Consider the following 19,466-nt stretch of genomic DNA (forward strand, 5'->3'; position numbering starts at 1 on the left):
GCATCAAATGCATGATTAAGTTGCAATAGAAATCAGATTTTTGTTCTCCTGTCGGGCTTGTTGGTGTTTTTGTTTGTCTCTAAGGTAAAAAACGTCTCACAGCTTCAGGCATTGATAACAAGCCCTACTGTTCTTACCGTGAGCATACGAAATGGTCCTCTGGATAACATGGTGCATCACTGAAAATGTCTTCTCACAGGCCATCTGAAAGAGAGAGAGAGTGAAAATAAGGTAATTATTATGTTTTATGACTCTGCATATATGTGCGTCCTTGCCTGTAGGTCACTGGGGTAGCGTGTGTTATTTTCAGTGTTCAAATTACTGGGGTGTTGGGCCCAGAAGTAACAAAAGACTCCAATGAATGATATTAGAAATACAGTCAAATAAAAAAATCTCATGTCCCGTTGTTTGTCTTTTTAAATGTGTGTCTGACTTTATCTTCTCTCAACTAATAACATGATGTGCAGGGAGTTTATTATCTCACAAGTTTACGTCTCTCACGTGTTGTTTTGTATATGGAATTGTTGTGTGTTGTTTTGGTGTCGGATAGATTTTCAACAATGACCACTGCGTGCAGTGTTTACTACTGAAGCGCACCTCCTGTAAGCAAATTCACTCCAGCAGCGTCTCTCCCATCATCATTTCTGATCTGCATTAAAACAGAGAATCCCCTCTGTCTACCCAAGACTTTAATGCCCTTCCCGCTCACACATCTTTATAAAGCAGCTCCTTCATGTCATACCTCCCAAAGTCGTCCATGGTTCTGACAGCACTAACCTTAGCTCTGAATTTTAATAAAATGCTGTATTTGAGCTATGTCAGCCATATGTTTCTGTTCACATGTTGGTTGTTTTTTTTAATCGACTACCATTGGGGCGCAAAAAAAGCCACAGTAAAATCCAAGCAATGGTGTTTTGTACCTTTAGATCATTGGGATAGTGGTGTGTCCACGCTAGCAGCATTGCAGCAAACAAATCTCCAGTTCCTACAAAGACGGCGTCCACTTTAGGAACTTCTATTCGAACTCTCTGCGTCGTCCTGCTGCCATCGGGGCGAACTGAACAACACAGCAAAGACACATGTTTAACGGTTCATTTTGGTTAGCTTGCAAGTATATACATACAATCACGCATGTGCATACGTCGCCTACCATGGCGCTGGCTTCCCAGCGACACAAGGAAGCGGTCTCCCAGTCTGGAGGGCAGATCAGAGGAAGTGATGACCACTGTGTCTGGGCCCATAGCATGGAGAAGGTCCATAACCTACAGACAGTCAGTGATTGAGATATTGGTGTATGTATCTCGTCAGCAATAAGTGTATAAAGTAAGCAAATTCAAGCAAAGTAAGATGTCAAAATACTTCAATAGCTTATTCTGTTTTTTAATTTAAAAAAGTATGCAAGAAAGTAAAGAAGGATTAGATAGGGACTCATCTATTACCTCTACAGCATCTTTCTCTGTGCTGATGTTTTTTCCTGTCAATAATCTAAAAAAACAAGCAAACAAATTACCATTATGTCAATAGCATTACAACACAAACACTGGAAATTAAGTTAAAGACGACTTATTATTAAAACCTTGAAACACACAAGTGCAACAAAGGTCAACATCCACAAAACTTATTGAGTTATATAGAAAAACTTTAAATGTGATTCTGCAGTGACACAGAAACACCACTAGGCGGAGGTACATGACAGTGAAGGTGAAACGATACGGGCGTTGAAACAATTATCTCTTCATAATGTTTGTGGTTTTCATAGATGCAGCCATTTAGTCAATGCAAGCAAAAAAAACATCCAATCCATTGTTTACTGATGCACCTGGAAGCTATATTTGCCATAAAAAAAACATAGTGTCTCAACTTAAATAGTTTCAACAAGACTATGTGTGATCTATTCCCACACAGTTTTGAAAACATAAATCGTGACTTAAAAGGGTAAAACAAGAACGATAAGAGGGGAGCTGAGGCTTATTTTCAGTTAATTCTTTCCCAAATTTGTAGCACAGCAAAATGAGGGCATTAGATAACAGCATGAGTGGTATTACATAAAGATGTTGTTCGCTAAGCTACTCACACAGTTACAAACTCAAGGTTTAAGGTAATTCAAACTACGTTAAGTATGTTTATTTTGAGCAGAAAATCACACACCCGATACAGTTACAGAAATGTTATGCTAGATTTATTGGATTTAAGAATTACATCAATATGATTTAGCACATTAAAAAAAAAAGATAATTGTACTCACTCAGCCTCAAACTGGTTAGGAGTAATAATGTCGGCAACAGGAACCACCTTGTTCTTGTAGACCGGATAAAGATTCTGAGGAACGTACTGTGGAACGAAACACACAGGTTAGAGAGTCACATAACACCAATGAAAACACATAAATCCTGCAATAAAGAAAGGACTACACAAACACAGACACACATGTGTAGGCTCAGTTTCATCAAAGCTTTCCTCTGATCTTTGTTTTGACGGTTTTAAATTATGAGCGCTAACTGACAGAATATGATCTTAATCCCTGAAAATGCACGTCTGCACAACGTAATATATACACAACACACACACACACACACACACACACACAAACACACACACACAGCAGAGTGAGTCATTGTGTATATGTAGTTCTGGCAGATCGCAATAATCCCTCTGTCACTGAGAAATGAGCCTTGTGACACCCCCCCAGAACACACAAACACACATATATATTATATATACAGATAAAAACACACAGGGACGAACACGCAAACCCTCCCACACACATTAACAACAGACATTAACACACACGTAGCTGTAGACACACAAACAACTGCACATAAAAATGCCACCAATCTCACCATAGATCCATGATCGCCGAGGACGGGGTCACATACTGAAATAATAAAAGAATCAGTCAGACACCCAGCGCAGACCTGTAATCATCACATCACATAAATACTGCAGTGACGGGGGGCATGACACTGGATTTGGAGACGTAAAACACATCCAAGCCTGAAAAACATCTATTATTCATTTATAAAAGCCTATAATCTCTTAAAAAGAGAAGTCTTAAATGCCCAGCTCGTGCCTCTTGGAGGTTGTTCATTACATCTCACAATACGAAAGTGCCAGAGGGAAACGACCAACATATTATCTTTTGTTTTTTATTACACCCAAGATACAAATGTAAAATCTGCCCTGAGGGTGGAGCTGGACTGTAAATCATGATTTCCTTATTCCCTCACACAAGTGACCACAATAAATAACATTAAATTGTACTGGATGTTCAAATATCAGCAACAATGAACTTAAGCCTGCATTCATTGATTATTTGGCCATAACATGACATATACATATACAATTTCTAGCTTTTAAAGTTAATATGGCAACGCGTTGCTAATTTACAATTGAGCAGATACAGTATGGAGTAATATTTATTTGGGGTTGTGTCTCTGTCCACCTTTACAGTATTAGACAATTATTATTATTATTATTTATCAGTTACATTATTATCAGTTACAATGACCCTGAAACAAAAAGGTTTTTTTGGTAGAACAAACACTTTAATTTAAATTCAAAAATGCTTATGTCCTGAAAAAACTTGAAACCTTTTTTAATGTAAGTATGTGTAAAAAAAATCTCCCTATATATATAATAAGCAAATTTTCATGGTATGATAACTTAATTTTCATACCACTGCCTGCAACGCTACTCTTCACCAACTCCTGAGTAAAATATCTGTCTCTTTAGCTGATAAATGCACGTCTATGTTACCACCAGCTAGTCTTTTTCTGTCTGCTTTGTGGTGACGGGCAGGTAGAGTTTATCAGCCTGAGTGCCTGCTGCTGCTGGAAACAAGATTAACAGTAAATTTGCAGGCTATACAACCAAAACAATGATCTGAAAGACACTAAAATGCTCCGCAGAGCTGAGGGGAAGTGCAGAGTCGGCTGATGATTATCTGTTTGTTACTACGAGTTCCACCTTGCCAACACCAACAGTCATTTGCTCTCCATAATTTAAAATATATATATATATTTATGTATATAATTTATATATACACATCTCAATAAAGATAGCAGAAAAACATTCAAATTTACAACACATCAACGTAAGCACCAGCTTTTGCTGGTAAAGCCTGCCTATCTAGACAACCTCCACCATCAAACAGAAAAAAATCCATCGTAAGCGATGGAAGAGGCTTTCTCCACCAAAAGCTGCCTCACTAGCTGCACCTGGATATATTTACAAATATTACAATATCAGCGCCACAAATACCGATGTCTGCAACACCCCCTCTATAGGAACAATCCTTTCAAATAAAGTTTCTTACCTAAAACAGTTGTGTGAGATATTTTTGTAAATGCAGTATAAAATTAACATAATGATGGTTAAATCAGGAAATACTTGATCAAAAAACAAGTAAACAAAACTAAGGATTCAGCAGCCAGTGTTATCTTTCAGTACTTCAACGGTACAACAGGCCTAAGTCAAGACCAGAGTACAACACAGCCACAGATATGTTTACAGTGAGAGCTGCTAACTAGAGAACTCCTGCTCTCTTCTTTTATCAATGCTATCCTGCGTTACAATTATATGTTTCATATTTATTATATATTCATATTTATAATGTTTTTTCTTCATATTTTTATTGTCAAGTTTTATTTTTTCTATTTATACTTCTTGAGCTTTGTAGTACTTGTTATAGAAATCTTTTTTTATTTTCTCTTACTATTTTTATCATTACACAGCAAACATAACAAAACAAATCCTTTCCTTCAATGTGAAAACCTACTTTTATTAAGTAGATTAACCCAATTCTGATTCTGAATGTAAACCCAGATTAGGACACGTAGGACCAACAGAAAGGTAAATTACATCCTTTCATCACAACATGGCACCAGCAACTTATGTAACATCACAGTTACTGAACAGTATCCTGTAACACAGCACTTTCTGTCCACATCTAAAAGTACTTTGGCAAACAACACATTATGCATGTCACCCTCTGGTTGCTTATTATTTTGAACAGTGGCAGTAGGGATTCACAATATCCACTAACAAAGAGTCTTCAGGCCAAGATGCAACAGCCTTGATTTGATCTGAATGAAACGGATTCCTGCAACATGAGATGAAAATCCTCCTGGCGAGTGAGAGAGAGATGTCCTGAGAGTTGTCTGAAGTGAGAACTAGATCTTCTCTCCATAAAGCTAGTTAATGCGTTGATATAATGTTTAAAATATTAACTGTTAATTTGATCCTGTTAAGGGATTTTTTCCCCCCTTCCTTACCGAATGAGTTCAGCAGTATTTTTAACCTCTTTTAGCTCATAGCAAAGCTCTCTCTCTCATCATCCCTGTTTCTAGCAGCAGCAGTAGCCTAAATATAAAGCATTCATAGCACATAAATTCAACATTATGGTGAAAAATGTGCTGCTTATGCTTCATACCACAGTAAAAACTGAGTAACGTTAGAAGGGGCCAAAAACTGGACATCACTCAATGTTAGAAAAACATTTACACACAACTGATATTTAAATTAATCCAACACAGAATGGACATTACCCAAACTGCATCAATTGACCTTAAGAAAGAATTACCCTAAAGGTAACTCAAAGTGGGAATAAACAACAGAAGATGCATTTAATTCTTATGTATCAGTACAGTACTCAAAGGCAGTAAGTTACAGATCTCCAACAACTGATTGCTAAAACAAATTAACTTCAGTAATCAGAAAAACAATAATTCATGTTTTACTTCTGTTTTCCTTGAAAGTGCTGTACGTTGTCTTTAGTGTAAAACAAACCTCTATAATAAATAAAACCATGTGGTTACTTACCATACACCAGATTAGGGTTGGCTCTCTTTAGTTCCTGAACAATGTCCACTACCATCTCCAAGAAGGATGTATCTCTGGTATACCCTGAACGCAACACACACACACAGATACAAACATTATTATGATCATTATGTTCTTGTACTCTTATTAAATGTCTTCTGTTTAAAGTTTTCAGTAAAGCAGCTTTAGTGTACTGGAGGTGACTGCTCTGCGTGTCACATGACTGAAGCAATATGGATAAAAAGGGCCACTCAGGTATACATATGCAAATTCAGTGTTTACTGATGAGGCAGGGGTTATGCATATCAGTGCAGTGTAACTTAATGCCAAGTTTTGTTAAATGACAGGTTTGGTTACACATTTAAGTTCATTTTCACTGTGATGTATGTTCAAGGTTGGTGGGACAAAATCCAGCTACAAATTGCACACAAGTAGTGAATGTCAAGAGAGGGAAAAGGAGACTGGAGGGAACATTATTAATGGAGGATTCACTCAAAAATCTAAAACATAAAAACCTGGCCTTAGCATGAAGAACTCCATCTACAGCAGTGGAAAAGTGGTGAATAAAACTTTGTTACTCACCTGTTAAAACATAATCATACTGGTGCACGTTGTTCAGTTTGATTCCTTCATAAAGAACATGGAGTTCATCTGCCGTCAACACCTGGCCTTTCCAATGAGAGTAACCTGCAGAGAGGAGAGGGGGAGGTATTGTGTTTGCTAAGTTGCTGACTCTAGACGTGCACGTTAATACCCCCTAAAGATGCTGACACACACATTAAAACTGGATCGTTACAATGACTTTTATTAAATTGTGGTTGGTCTGGGCAGGTTACTTTGCTTATTTGGCTAATATTTTACATACAGAACTTATGATGAGCTTATAAAATATAATTCACTGTTAACTACCCCTCAGTATTTAAAGACAGCAGTTAGTTTGTTTTGGTTAATGTGTGACTTTGGTCTTTTTAACCCCTTGAGGGGGAGCCTGTATATTGAAGTGTACAGGAAACCCACACATTGTACCTACTTACAATACCTACTTTTCGATTCCCACCACACACTGGAACATAAGCTAGGGCTCATCAGAACCATGCACCACCGAGTTGACAACATACCAACAAGTGCCCAAGCACGAGACCAGGAACAGAACCACGTGAAGGGGACACTTACAGCCTGTGGATACCCCAAATGGACCTTTGTCAACATCCAAGAAGAACACAAACACTACAGGGGATGAGGAAAAGATGATCAAACGCAACACATCGTGATTCCATATGTGTCTGGAATATCAGAGGAAGTCAAGAGAACAAACACCATGTCCTGTGTTTTTCAAACCCAAGAACATGCTAAGACAGATACAGGTCCACCCCAAAGACCGCACACCCAAACACAAGAAAGGTAATCTAGTGTATGCTGTCAAATGCAATTTTTTTCCTGGAAATTCGCCTTGTCTTATTTTCGGAGTCTAGCACATTAAATTGTAACATACAGCCAGAACAACAGATGGCACCAAATATCAACAAAGCGCATGTTGCCCTCCCGAAGCGTATTACTGTCCCACTGAAACATGGAGACACACAGCGATCGTGTCGAGCAAAGTGACTCAAAAGTAACAGCTAAGGAGGAGTTACGATGCCAATTTTAAGACGATGGTGATAAATGCAGCAAAGTCATCAAACAACTCTCTCTTTTCATTTTTATGATATTTACTGTAATTATCACAAGTCATTCATTTACAAATGTGATATCCTGTACATTTTATTTAACGCTAATTTAAATGGGACCATTTCATTAATTTCGAAAACATTGTTTTATTTAAAAGATGTTAAAAACAACAAGAGCCTACCTTGTTTTATTTTATTCAATGTGTTATTTTTATATAATAATTTTTAAATAAAAGACCAAATCTTGTTTTTGTAAAGAAAATAGTTCTTTATATAAAAAAAAACAAGATTTGGTCTTTAAAAAAGTATTTTTCCAGAAATGTCTTGAGTCTTCGTATATCAAGGTGGTCTGACTAATACGGTAACTACTTGATTTTCTTAACTTTTCTTTACAAAATCACAGGTGTAAAATGTTTATGAGTGGTCACTATCTAAATTGGCAGTTGTCTGAGATTTTTATATTGACAAACAAAACGTTACTGATGATTGAAATGGATCGTATTGCACTTATGAGACAGCCCCTAACTCCAACTATAGTGTCAGGTATGTTGGACAGACATTCAGTTGTTAGCGCTGCAAACTGTATCGTCATCTTTGGTGATTTTCAGGTGATCACAACTGTGAAACATCTGCCTAAAATAGCTCTCCAACATATCCCAAAGTGTAAGAAATCAAGGCTTTGACACAGAGCTGTTGAAGGTAACAGCCATGAAACTAACTTCACCCCGGTTTCCATTCGGCTTCTTCTCGACGAGTCAAGCTGGAGCTATCGCTGCACTTTGGTACCTAAACGAGTACCGAGATTTTTTCTGAATATTGGTATGGACTTGGTACCAAAGTATCGGTTCTCATGCACATTCTTTCAGAGCCAAAGCCAACACCTGTCTGATTCCAACACCAACAATCTGGTTGATCACTTCAATCATATCTGCTTGTCGTCACTAAATATTACTGCTCCTCTAAAGGTTAGGCCTACGTCTAAAGCTAGTAAGCAACCCTGGATAAATGACAGCATTCGCAGCCTAAAAAGGGAATGCAGGAAAGCAGATGGATGGATCCTCTATTACCCCCGTGGCCTCTTACTCATAGGTTCCTCATCAGCAACAATAGAGTTTTAACCAGTTTTATCCCATCGACTTGTCTGAGCTTTTAAAAACAGTATCACAAATGAGAGTGTCCTCCAGCCCACTTGATGTAATACCTACAAAGTTTTTACTGAAAGTAATAGATTCTGTTGGGCCCCTTTTGATTTCTGTATTTAACAGCTCCCCAACTACTGGTTGTGTCCCTGATTAATTTAAAACGGCTTGCGTGAACCCACTTTTAAAGAAACCTGTTTTAGATCCCTCCCTCCCACATAATTTTAGACCAATTTCAAAACTGCCTTTTATTGCAAAGATTCTAGAAAGAATTGTGTCCAAACAGCTGCTCACTATACTGGAAAAGAAAAGTTTCAATCTGGTTTTAGTACCACAGCACTGAGACTGCCTGCTTAAAGTCACCAATGACCTTTTAATTCTGCTGATGAAGGCATGTGCTCAGTCCTGGTACTCCTGGACCTTAGCGCTGCTTTTGACACTTGATCACAACATCATGTTAGACAGACTGAGGCACTGGGTGGGGATCTCTGGTACTGCCCTACAATGGTTTTCATCCTACCTGTCAAATAGGAAGTTTTGCGTGTCTGTAAACACTATGTCTCTCATTCTGTCCAGTTAAATATGGTGTGCCTCAGGGGTCGGTCTTAGGACCCATTTTGTTTTCCTTGTATCTGCTTCCCCTTGGACATATTATCCATAAACATGGCATTTCTTTTCATATTTATGCTGATGACACACAAATACTTGCCCGTCAGATCCACAGACCCTGGAATGCTGAGTTCACTTAACAACTGCCTTTGTGAAGTTAAAAAATAGATGTCAAATAATTTCCTCCAGCTGAACTCAGACAAAACAGAAATCCTGGTCATCGGGTCCCAGCAGATGACAAATCAAATACTGTCATCTGCTGGTTCCCTAGTAAATCACATTAAGCCTGTGCAAAGAACCTTGGTGTTTGGTTTGATAGTAATTTAAATTTCAAGCAGCACACCACAAAGCTTGTTCAATCATGTTTTATCAACTTAATATAGCAAAAATTCGATCTATGTTAATTTTAAGGACACCGAAACCATTTTACACGCCTTCATCTCATCACGCCTGGATTATTGCAACAGCCTTTTCACTTGTTTAACCCAAAAATCTACTGAACGACTCCAGACTGTCCAGAACTCAGCTTCCAGGCTTTTAACCAGAACAAAGAAATATGACCACATCACCCTATTTTAGCTTCATTACACTGGCTCCCAGTATGTTTTAGAATTGACTTTAAAATTTATTGATCACTTTTAAAGCTCTTCATGCCTCTATATTTCTGACCTTTTAGTCCCATACGCACCAGCACGTACCTTGAGATCCTCGGGCAGAGGTCTGTTGTCTGTTCCAGAGTCTCGACTGAAAACTAAAGGGGACAGAGCGTTTGCTGTCAGGGCCCCGAGGCTCTGGAACAGCCTGCCCGAGGAAATCAGGTCGGCTGAGTCAGTGAACTCTTTTAAGTCCCTTCTTAAAACATACTTTTATAGGAGAGCCTTTCCCAATCTTATTTTACTTTATTTTATCCTATTTTACTTACTTATCTTAAACATGTATTTTAGTCTTTTCAATGTTTTCTTGCTTTTATCATGTATTGTTTTTGTATTATTGTCTTTTGGGTATTATTGTCTTTACGCTTGTTAAAGCACTTTGTAACTTGTTTTTGAAAAGTGCTCTACCAATTAAGATCATTATTATTATTATCCCTAACACACACACACACAGAGCAGCAGGTCTTAGTGCAGCCTGCAGCCCGCAGTATCTGGTCAGCCAGGGGACAACGAGGACACAGACCCCTGTACTACTTTGTGTACTGTATTGTTGTATTTGTATATCTGGGCTTTACACATATGTGTTAAATCATGTATTTGCTGCTACAGACGTACACGGGCATGTGTGTGACGAGGATGCCGATGTAAGCACGCGCTGGTGCACGTCTGTCTGCGTGTGACATGTTTGCTGCAGGCCGATGACGTCGCCGCTCCAGGTGAGTCACAGCCAAGTCACGTGGTGGGGGATTCTGGTTGCTAAGCAACAAGCCGGGAGAAAGCCAAAGGGGCTAAAAAAGAGCGACGTGCAGTCAGTGCGCCGTGTGTGTTTGTGTGTGAGAATAAAAGCAGGCCTACAGATAAGAGCTGCTTCTGTCGTCATCATTTGCTGCTGTCGCAATTCACGACGCCTGCTGCTGTTTACTGCTGCGTCGTTCTCTCTCTCTCTCTGCACTCCCTCCGTCTTTCTCTCCATCATCCGCTGTCTGTCTCTCCGATTCAAAAAATGTCCTATCTCTCTTTCTCTCTATTCGTCACCCTCTCGCAAGCCACCCTCTCCCTCTCTTAGATGCAAAAGTCTTTTTCAATATGTCACACCAAATTGCATACTCTCCTCGAAGCAAATTGCAAACGTTAGCTTTCCAATTTACAAGATCTGATTAAACAAGCACTAGAGTGTCACGTATTCTTATGTTAAGGTCAATGAAACAAGCAATTTATACCACAGATGTGAGGAGTTTTTCCTATTGAGGCAAGACTTTCTTATTCTTGACATCGTCCTCAGTTGTATCACTGTCAACTCTGTATGTGGGGCAATAATAACAATGACCGTGAAACCTCTGATTAGGATTGTTACATAGATCTCTGGTCTAGTTCCCGAGTCTAATTGCCCCTTAAAAGTTAAATTAGATTTAGCTGGGAGCTTGGAGAAATGCCTTTTAGGCTGTGTTCAGACAGACAAGAGCACTGCGAGAAAGTACACAGCTCCCTAACTCATTTAAATGGTGATCGTGGGGGTGCAGATACAGAGAGAAAGACATCTGGCAAGGGGCCGCATTGGCCAATCAAAACGTGAAAGCACACAGTCTTCCTGGTAGTTTGTAGAATGACAGCTGTGTTTTCACTGCTCACTTGGAGATCATGCACACAAAAGATAAAATTATTTCAGCCATGATAATGTTCCAGAGTTGTAAAAACCTGCCTGATATCGTAAAAATATTGTTCTGCATGAATTATTGATGTTGTCTCTGACTGGATTTACCTCTTGTAAGTACCTCCTGTGGGATCTATTTATAGGGACCTACTTAATTGAATGCATGCAGTCCTGATAGTATAGAGGTAAATTAGATTATTGTTACGTAATAAATGTCACGAGTCTCCCACACATCGACTTCACTTGGGGGCTTTACTTTACTGCAGTCTTTACTATTAGTATGTTTATATTGGAGATCCACCAATTGCAATTTCCCTGGCTTATTCTGATTTCCGATTTTTTTCTTTCTGAGAACAGTACAGTTGTCAGCGTACATAAATATTTTGTAACTTTTATTTTTTTCTTCATTAGGATCCCCGTTAGCACCAGCATAATTGTCTATTCATGCTGGAGTCCATTCAATTATATGTTCATGGCAAAACATTGAGTATTAAATAACTAAACTAACTAAACTAACTAAATTTTCTCCAGGTTACAGGACCTTCTCTCACTCTCAGGCAAACACATCTCAAAAAAGGACTCAAGCACTCCAGGTGAAGCTGCTGGACAGAGCTGCTTTTCTAATAATAATAATAAATAAACGTGACGCATGTTCCAATTAATAAATTATGTCTGTAGAGGAACCTGGTCAAGGGAACCTATTATCATAAATATTTGTCTGAATCCCGGCTACAACACTTCCAAACTGTTTAAATGTAAATTACAGCATTTCATTAGTTCTCTGCATCTGATGCTGCTACAAACGAGTCCAACGCTCGCCCACACAATAACAATTATCCTACAGTACACCTACAATTATGCTTAACGTTGGTCTGCAACATCACACCACATTAGTTTCTCTATTTTTAAAGTTCATATCATCCATCTCAATAACAATAAAATGACAAAAAACAACGTCTAACCTGGCTGCTTTCAAACTGCCTGCTGACGAGTGTAGGAACCAAACTCTACCATCAGTTAGATGTTTTCCACCTTTTTTCAAACTAGACCTCGGCCACTCACCCTGTGCCACTCAACAACGTAATAACTAGAAAAAAATAAATCTCTATATGCCACAGTTGACTAATTTCCCAAACAGAGCAGTCAGTGGTGTTATTAACTAAATACGAGGGTCAAACTCATGTGCCAGAACCAAAAGGTCCAGTTATTCTGCTGTTGGAAGCTCTTTTTCTACCTTTGTTTTCTGCATGGACCACTGACATATCCAGCCACCACAAAAGAAAACAATCAGCTCTATTTTAAGCTCCATAAAATATCTAAATAAAAGGAAAGACTTTCAAAATACCTCTTTATGTTGGTAGCAAGGGACTAGTTGCAGTGTCTCTTACTAACCAGCAAAAAAATTTAAAACAGGATAGGATCTCTAAATGGCTTATCAAATAACCGATAGGAAAACTTACCAGCCACAAACAAAATGTATTCTAAACTTTGTCATAATGTACTCGTCCTTTCAGGATTTCTAAGTCTGGACATTGCTTCTTTCCACTGAGAAGCAACAAGCAAACATCTGGGCAGATGTGTTTGTTTTCACGGCACTCGGCTGATTCATTCTTCAAGTTCAGTTCACATGAATAACATGAGCTGAGACCATCCGTCAGTGCACAACAGGGGAAAGACAGTGCAGATTACTCATTCGTGGGACTGGAAATTAGATCAAAATATTACAAGTAAATGTGACACCAAGGGATGATGCAGACACCAGCTCTGGGCCAAGATGCATCATCAGTCCAAGTGTCTTCAAAATCAGATTATCATTGATGCAAGGATTTATATTGGATCACTCAATCTGGCTGATTAACCTTGTAAGAACAGAGAGCAAATGTTTCCTTTTGCAAAGCATTTTACAACTGATGCAGTAAACGAAATGTTTTACTCTGATCTTTAATAACGGCATTAAAGATCCTTCATCAGGCCTACATGCACATTTCTTGTTTAAGCAATTGAACTGAAAGGAAGTTTTTCCTTGCCTCTGTCGCCTAGTGCTTGCTCTTGGTGGGAACTGTTGTTGTGATTTGCCGCTATATAAATAAAATTGAATTGAATTGAATTGAACTGTATCAATCATGCACATTAAAGCTGTTGCAGTATTAAATCTGTGAAAAGCAACAAGTGGAAGATCCCTCTGTGAGAGAAAGTGTTACCGTGTGTTAAGGAAATGTTTTGTTAGCAGTAGTAGAAAACAGGACAACAGAGGAAGATAGAAATTAGTTTTACTCGTTTCTGGATACAAATTTAAATTAAAAATGTTTTTAAAAACTATCTAAGTGAGGTTAATTTGTTTATTGTCATATTTCTTATAGATTTTACAACTATTTTAGCACTTACTTAGACAATATAGTGTAATGTATTCTGATAAATTTGTTAAAGGGTTCTTTAGGGATTTAGTGCAGCACTTTCATGAAGTTAAAAAGGTCAGCATCAATGGAGCAGAAACACAGATGTTCTCACTTTTACTCCCTAATATGGGTCAAGACCATAGATGGTATAAAAGAAGTGGACGTAGCCACCATGACATCGTCCACTGGTTTGTGTACTAAAGTTTTGAAGCCTTTAATTTAGCATTTTGGCCGTTGCCATCTTGTTTTTTTGGAACCAGATGTAACTGGATGTGACCACATTTTGATGAGTAAAGTGCTTCTGTAATTCACGTTAACTTGGATATAACTGGGATGATAATTTTGGTCAAATGTGCACAGTGCAGTGGATACAAATTGCCTCTATCCTGATTGACAGGTCGCCGTCGTTGCAACTTGTCAATCACAAGGTAGTCAACGCCCTAAAGCACAACCTACTTTATTGTATTTTTTCCTTTAAATGGGACCATCATTTACAAACTGAAAATCATGCTGCATAAAAGAAGACACAAAACTAGCAATTGAGACTATAAACTTATTAGGAGTAATAAATGAGGTGAGAACTAGGGTCATATTTTGTCATTGAGTCCAATGTAAGTGTGTAAGTGGAGTATTTTTGCAACCAGTGGAGTCGCCCCCTGCTGGCCATTAGAAAGAATGCATGTTAAAGGCTTCACTTTTCAGACCCAGAGGTTGCAGATTAGTCATGACCCAAACAATAATTTACTTGGAATAATTCTGCTAAATCTTTTATTAGACCCTCTCTGCTACTGTAAATGCCAAGATACCCTCCCCCCATGTTATAAATGTGTTGTCTTCAATCCCAACACTTTAGAAAGTTCCTCTAGAGGCACAGAAGAATTTACAGATCTGCTTTCACAGGCTGAGAAGTGCTCCTCTAGATGAGTAAACTGATCTCAATGTGTAAAATCCTTCTAATTCCCTATAAAATCCCTTTACTGTCCCCATTGTTTCAAGTTTTATCAAAATAAGACCAGCATAAAACATGAATGGAGTTTGTCCCCACCGGCTACCTGTGTGTTTGAGAGCAGCTCTGGTGTCAGCCAGTGAAGTCACTGACCTCCCCAAAAACTTGACTCACTCCGCTGACGACAACAGTTTCTCTAACACTCGCTAATGCCTCATCACGACACCAGGGGCAGTGACTGACTCATACCCACCCACACACAGCAACTAAAATACAGCACACACATTCACACTCACAAAGAGATCTGATATTCATCCGTCTTACCTGTATGGTTGGAGAACTGGACAGAGTTGATGGAGTCCACCTCAAACCCTAAAACCTGGAAACAGGAGACAAAGAGGAAACAGATTATGTGTCAGGAGAAGTTAGGATTAACAGCCAAGTATAAAGTATAGTAGTGCAGTATTACACTCTGCACACAGTATGCAAAGTGTGTAGCAACTATAATTCTGCAACTACAGCTGGACAATATAAAACAGGTTTAAGGTATTTAATACAATAAATCATGCTGAGCAAAACCTGCAATAAGTGATTTTTGGACCACCTGAGCAGCACTGGCAGCAGAAACAAGCTGTGAACACAACACCGACAGTTTATCTCCTTTTAAGTTAAGACTTGACATGATATTGCCTATAAACACAAATCCAGCAGTATTCACTCTCCTTTTAGATCTGTACTTGGTTTCCCACAACTCCTGAGGGAAATATCAGGCTCTCTGGTTCCTAAGTGCTCCACTATGTTCACCAGCTAGTTGCGAACTTTCAGTCTAACTGTTTGCCGGTTGGTTTTGGCCGCGGTTTTAAAGCTTTTTAGCTCACAACAGCTGAAACACTATGAAGCTCGATACAATTTAAGTGGACTTGCAGAGTCTGGCGGTATTGTGTGTGTTATGTCTTCTTCCTCTTTATATTTTCTACTTAAATGCCTTGATGTGCAAAGTGTTCAACTGTATCCCCTCGGGGATCAATAAAGTATTTATGATTCTGGTATTCGATCATAATTGAATGAATATTCAAAACTTAGAAATCATTACCCATCCCTACCACTTACCTACAAATTATAAATTATATATTACAGTTTAAAGTATGCACGCTGTATATACTATATATAGACAGGCATATCCTGCACATAGTCACCCACTTCAGGTAGCCTAGATAAAGTCATCTAGTACGTTAATCATTCAATATTCTTCTATATTTATTTACATTTACAGAAACACTTGACTTGTATGTTGTCATTGTTGTATTTTATATATATTTATATAAATACCTATTTTTTTTAACCCACCTCTGTTTACCTATTTTTGTCCAGCTTTCTTTCCTTGTTTTTAGCTGCATGTCTATTTCTATCTTCCTTTAAATTGTTCTTGGAACTGGGTGTAACATTGAGAGCAAATCTGAAATAAAGAAAACCTTAATTTGGCTTCATTACCCCAAGGTGTGATCTGTGAGTGGAGTTAAAAATAAGCATACTCACAGTTTAACTTCAGCCGAAACCCTGCACACATTTGGAACAGTTATGAAAACCAACTATTGGTGTCCTTCCCTCTCTCTGTTTTTCTTAAAGAGATTTAAATTAGCAGAGAGAGAGAAAGACACATGCTCCATCCAAGTGCACAGTGAATTGTTATCTGAAGACTGTATTTAATTGTGCTGAAGCAAGAAGAAGGCAGAGTAAGTGAGTTCTTTGTTCTTTTCAACTGACTGTAACTTTGAGATACAAGAATCTGCTTTCAGAGGGGAGAGGCAGTGTAGATATTAGCTTTGACCTTGGAAGCACTTGTCAATGAAATACTGTATTTTTATCATCAGCATGAGGCGTTCAGGGAACATGCTACGCTCACAGTGGTGTCAGGACTGCACAACATGACACTATTCCTACTGAAAATACTGTTTGTAAAAGACAGTACTACTTAATTTACAAACTTTATGCCCCAATTATTAATTATGATGATGATTAAATGATTAAATTTGAACGATGAGATACCACGGCATGTCATGCTCTAAACCAGGGGCGGCAGTCTGGCATAGGGCCAAATTTTTTACAAGCCGTTATATGGCTTGTAAAAGATTTCAAATCATTGCACGTTTAGCTCAGTCGGTACTGTGGGGGACTCCTGATAGGTAGGTTGTAAGATCGATTCCACCTTACTGCAGGTATTTTTTCTCCCTTGTTAAACAAATTGAATAAAAGGACTCTTTTTTACATGCTCACAATAAAGCATGTGCTGCAGTGATGTGTGCGCGTTCCGGCGTTTAATCTGCGTTCATACACCTATGGACACTTATTTTATTTTCCCTGAAAAAATTCAGGGTAATCCAATCATACGTTTAGTGACGGTGTGTTAAGCAAGCCAGAGACTCTTTTGAATTTCCTTCAGAACTCTTAAGAGTAAAAGCTCTTATTAAACTCGACATGAAGCATTGCTGCAAAAGACGTTCTCACACTTTTATTTTAGAGACACAATCACTTAAGAGGAAGTGATTGTGTGAGTAACTGTAGCAGTCATGACTGAGATCTATTTCAGCACTAGCCCATTATCAATTTCTATATTTTTTATTTTTCTGCTATCAAAGCAATCTGACCACAGGCCAGATATTATTGCTGGTGGGCCGGTTCACGCCCGCGGGCCGCCTATTGCCGACCACTGGTCTAAAGATTTTCGGGATTGTAAGAGCTACGTATGGTACTAACTTTATGGTATGGTAATGGTACTATTTGTACGATTATACTTTGAATGAACTTTCAATGATGTTTCATTCAATAGATTTGCAATTTCTGTAAATATACTTGTAAATGTTGTTTCTTACATGTAAAATATAATGTGACAGATTGTTCACCTGCCGCTGTCAATTACTGAGACCCTCCCACAGCGGAATAATTTTACTGTAAGAATACACTCATGGTAGACATGCAAACATGTGAATGATGAAATTACTCCTTTTTCTAATCTTTTTGATGGAAATCTTCCGCTGCAGGGAAGTCAGAAGCCACTTAATGTTTATTTCAAAATAGTTAGTAATTAATTTAATAGTTAACAACTAATCTTTGCAGCTCTAGACAGTAGTAACATAATCTCACCTCCCACAATTTGTGGGATGGGGGACATACACATTTGTTTATTAAATGTGCAAATTAACAGGGAATGTACAAGAGCTACCTCAAAGCTGAGTCACGACGCAGTAAATATAGCGTTCATGTTGACTCAGATGTGATCAGCCTGCACATGTTAGTTAAAGCAACTCTTCATTTGTCAGATGCTAGAGGGCTCTCTCATTTGGGAATTTACCAAAAGGAATTTTCCAAAAGGAATTTTCCTCGGTCTGACGATGCTTTCCAGTCAGCAGCGTTGTAAACACTGCTATCCGTGTCACTGACTTGAGGCTTATGAAGAGAATAAGAAAGGATGTGACCTAAATAACATCTTCTTAGCCTCATGTACATCAGTATGCCATAAATACAGTTTTACATCAACAGTCAATTTGCATCCTGCTCAGCCAAAGGAACATGTTGTAATAGGCAGGTTGTTCCTGTTTCTAAAACAAAGATTTTTATTCACGTCTCAAACAGAAACAGATCTTTGAGAATGTGCTACAGGCTATATAGTCTATCACCAAATCATCTTTAAACACCAAAAACCTCAAAATCAATTCTAAAGGCAACTGCAAATCAGTGTCAGGAAGCTGAAAGACTTTCTTGGCAACATCATCTACAGGATCACTTTCTGATCACACATTAAATTCTTTTAATCAGACCCAATCAGCCATCTGGGCAGTTAGCTTAAGAGTCTATTAGGTACACCAAACTAAAACGAATTCAATCGAATACCATGGCCCTGCAATAAAGCCTCCCTTTATACAGGTTAAAATGTTTAGTTTTGTTTAATTAAACTGTTTTTATAAATGTAGATTTAATTTAAGGTCATTTTGGAGGCTGTAGTTTGTACCGCTGAACAGGGTTTGTTTGTTCATTAGGGCGGGCGATTGGGCGACGCACCACCAAACCGGGAAAGGCAGGGGATTTTTCTCACACTTTCTACCACACTGTTAGTGAGCTGTGACTGTTGACAGACAGTTCGCCTCTGAATTTCGTTGTCCAATCAACGTCAAGTCGTGTTCTGTGGAGTCCAACCCATTTCGGGGCGATTTCAGTTCGCCCAAATCGCCCAGATCGCTCTCATAGACTTTCATGTTAAGGCGTTTTTTTTTTCCGAACTGCAGGCGCTTCAATGCAATCGCTATGACTTCTGGGAGGGCTCACACTTACGTGTTTACATCATGCACCCGGCAGCAGAGCTACGCTGTGAGAGTTGTGAGAGTGATTTTTTTTTAATTAGTGCTAAAGTAGTTGCCTTTACATCCAAAGATCTTTGAGGGTGGACTAATAAATGGTAACCCATCTGTTTATGATCACTCTGGCCTGGTCATTCATTGTAGACATTGACATCGAACTTCAGGATGTAGCTGTACAGTATGTAGCCGAAGGAACAATCTTTGTCATATAGCTGGCTTAGACCATGGTCACC

At 38.5% G+C, this 19,466-nt stretch overlaps 1 protein-coding gene across 1 annotated transcript in view; it reads right to left on the bottom strand.

The window, feature by feature from the left end:
* The window catches only part of pdxkb (pyridoxal (pyridoxine, vitamin B6) kinase b), a 31,995-nt gene that overhangs the window by 6,464 nt on the left and 6,065 nt on the right, over positions 1-19,466 (bottom strand). The window contains exons 2-10 of the mRNA XM_038732559.1: positions 15,206-15,260; positions 6,403-6,507; positions 5,821-5,904; positions 2,841-2,875; positions 2,246-2,331; positions 1,440-1,485; positions 1,151-1,262; positions 921-1,057; positions 138-204 (exon numbers count right to left, since the gene is read on the bottom strand). Of these exons, the coding sequence (XP_038588487.1) occupies positions 138-204; positions 921-1,057; positions 1,151-1,262; positions 1,440-1,485; positions 2,246-2,331; positions 2,841-2,875; positions 5,821-5,904; positions 6,403-6,507; positions 15,206-15,260 (727 nt within the window). The remainder of the gene's footprint in view (positions 1-137; positions 205-920; positions 1,058-1,150; positions 1,263-1,439; positions 1,486-2,245; positions 2,332-2,840; positions 2,876-5,820; positions 5,905-6,402; positions 6,508-15,205; positions 15,261-19,466) is intronic.

The sequence above is a fragment of the Micropterus salmoides genome, unplaced genomic scaffold (assembly GCF_014851395.1).
Source record: "Micropterus salmoides isolate LMB-PRFRI ecotype aquatic unplaced genomic scaffold, ASM1485139v1 Ms_hic_scaffold_2, whole genome shotgun sequence".
NCBI classification, from domain to species: Eukaryota; Metazoa; Chordata; class Actinopteri; order Centrarchiformes; family Centrarchidae; genus Micropterus; species Micropterus salmoides.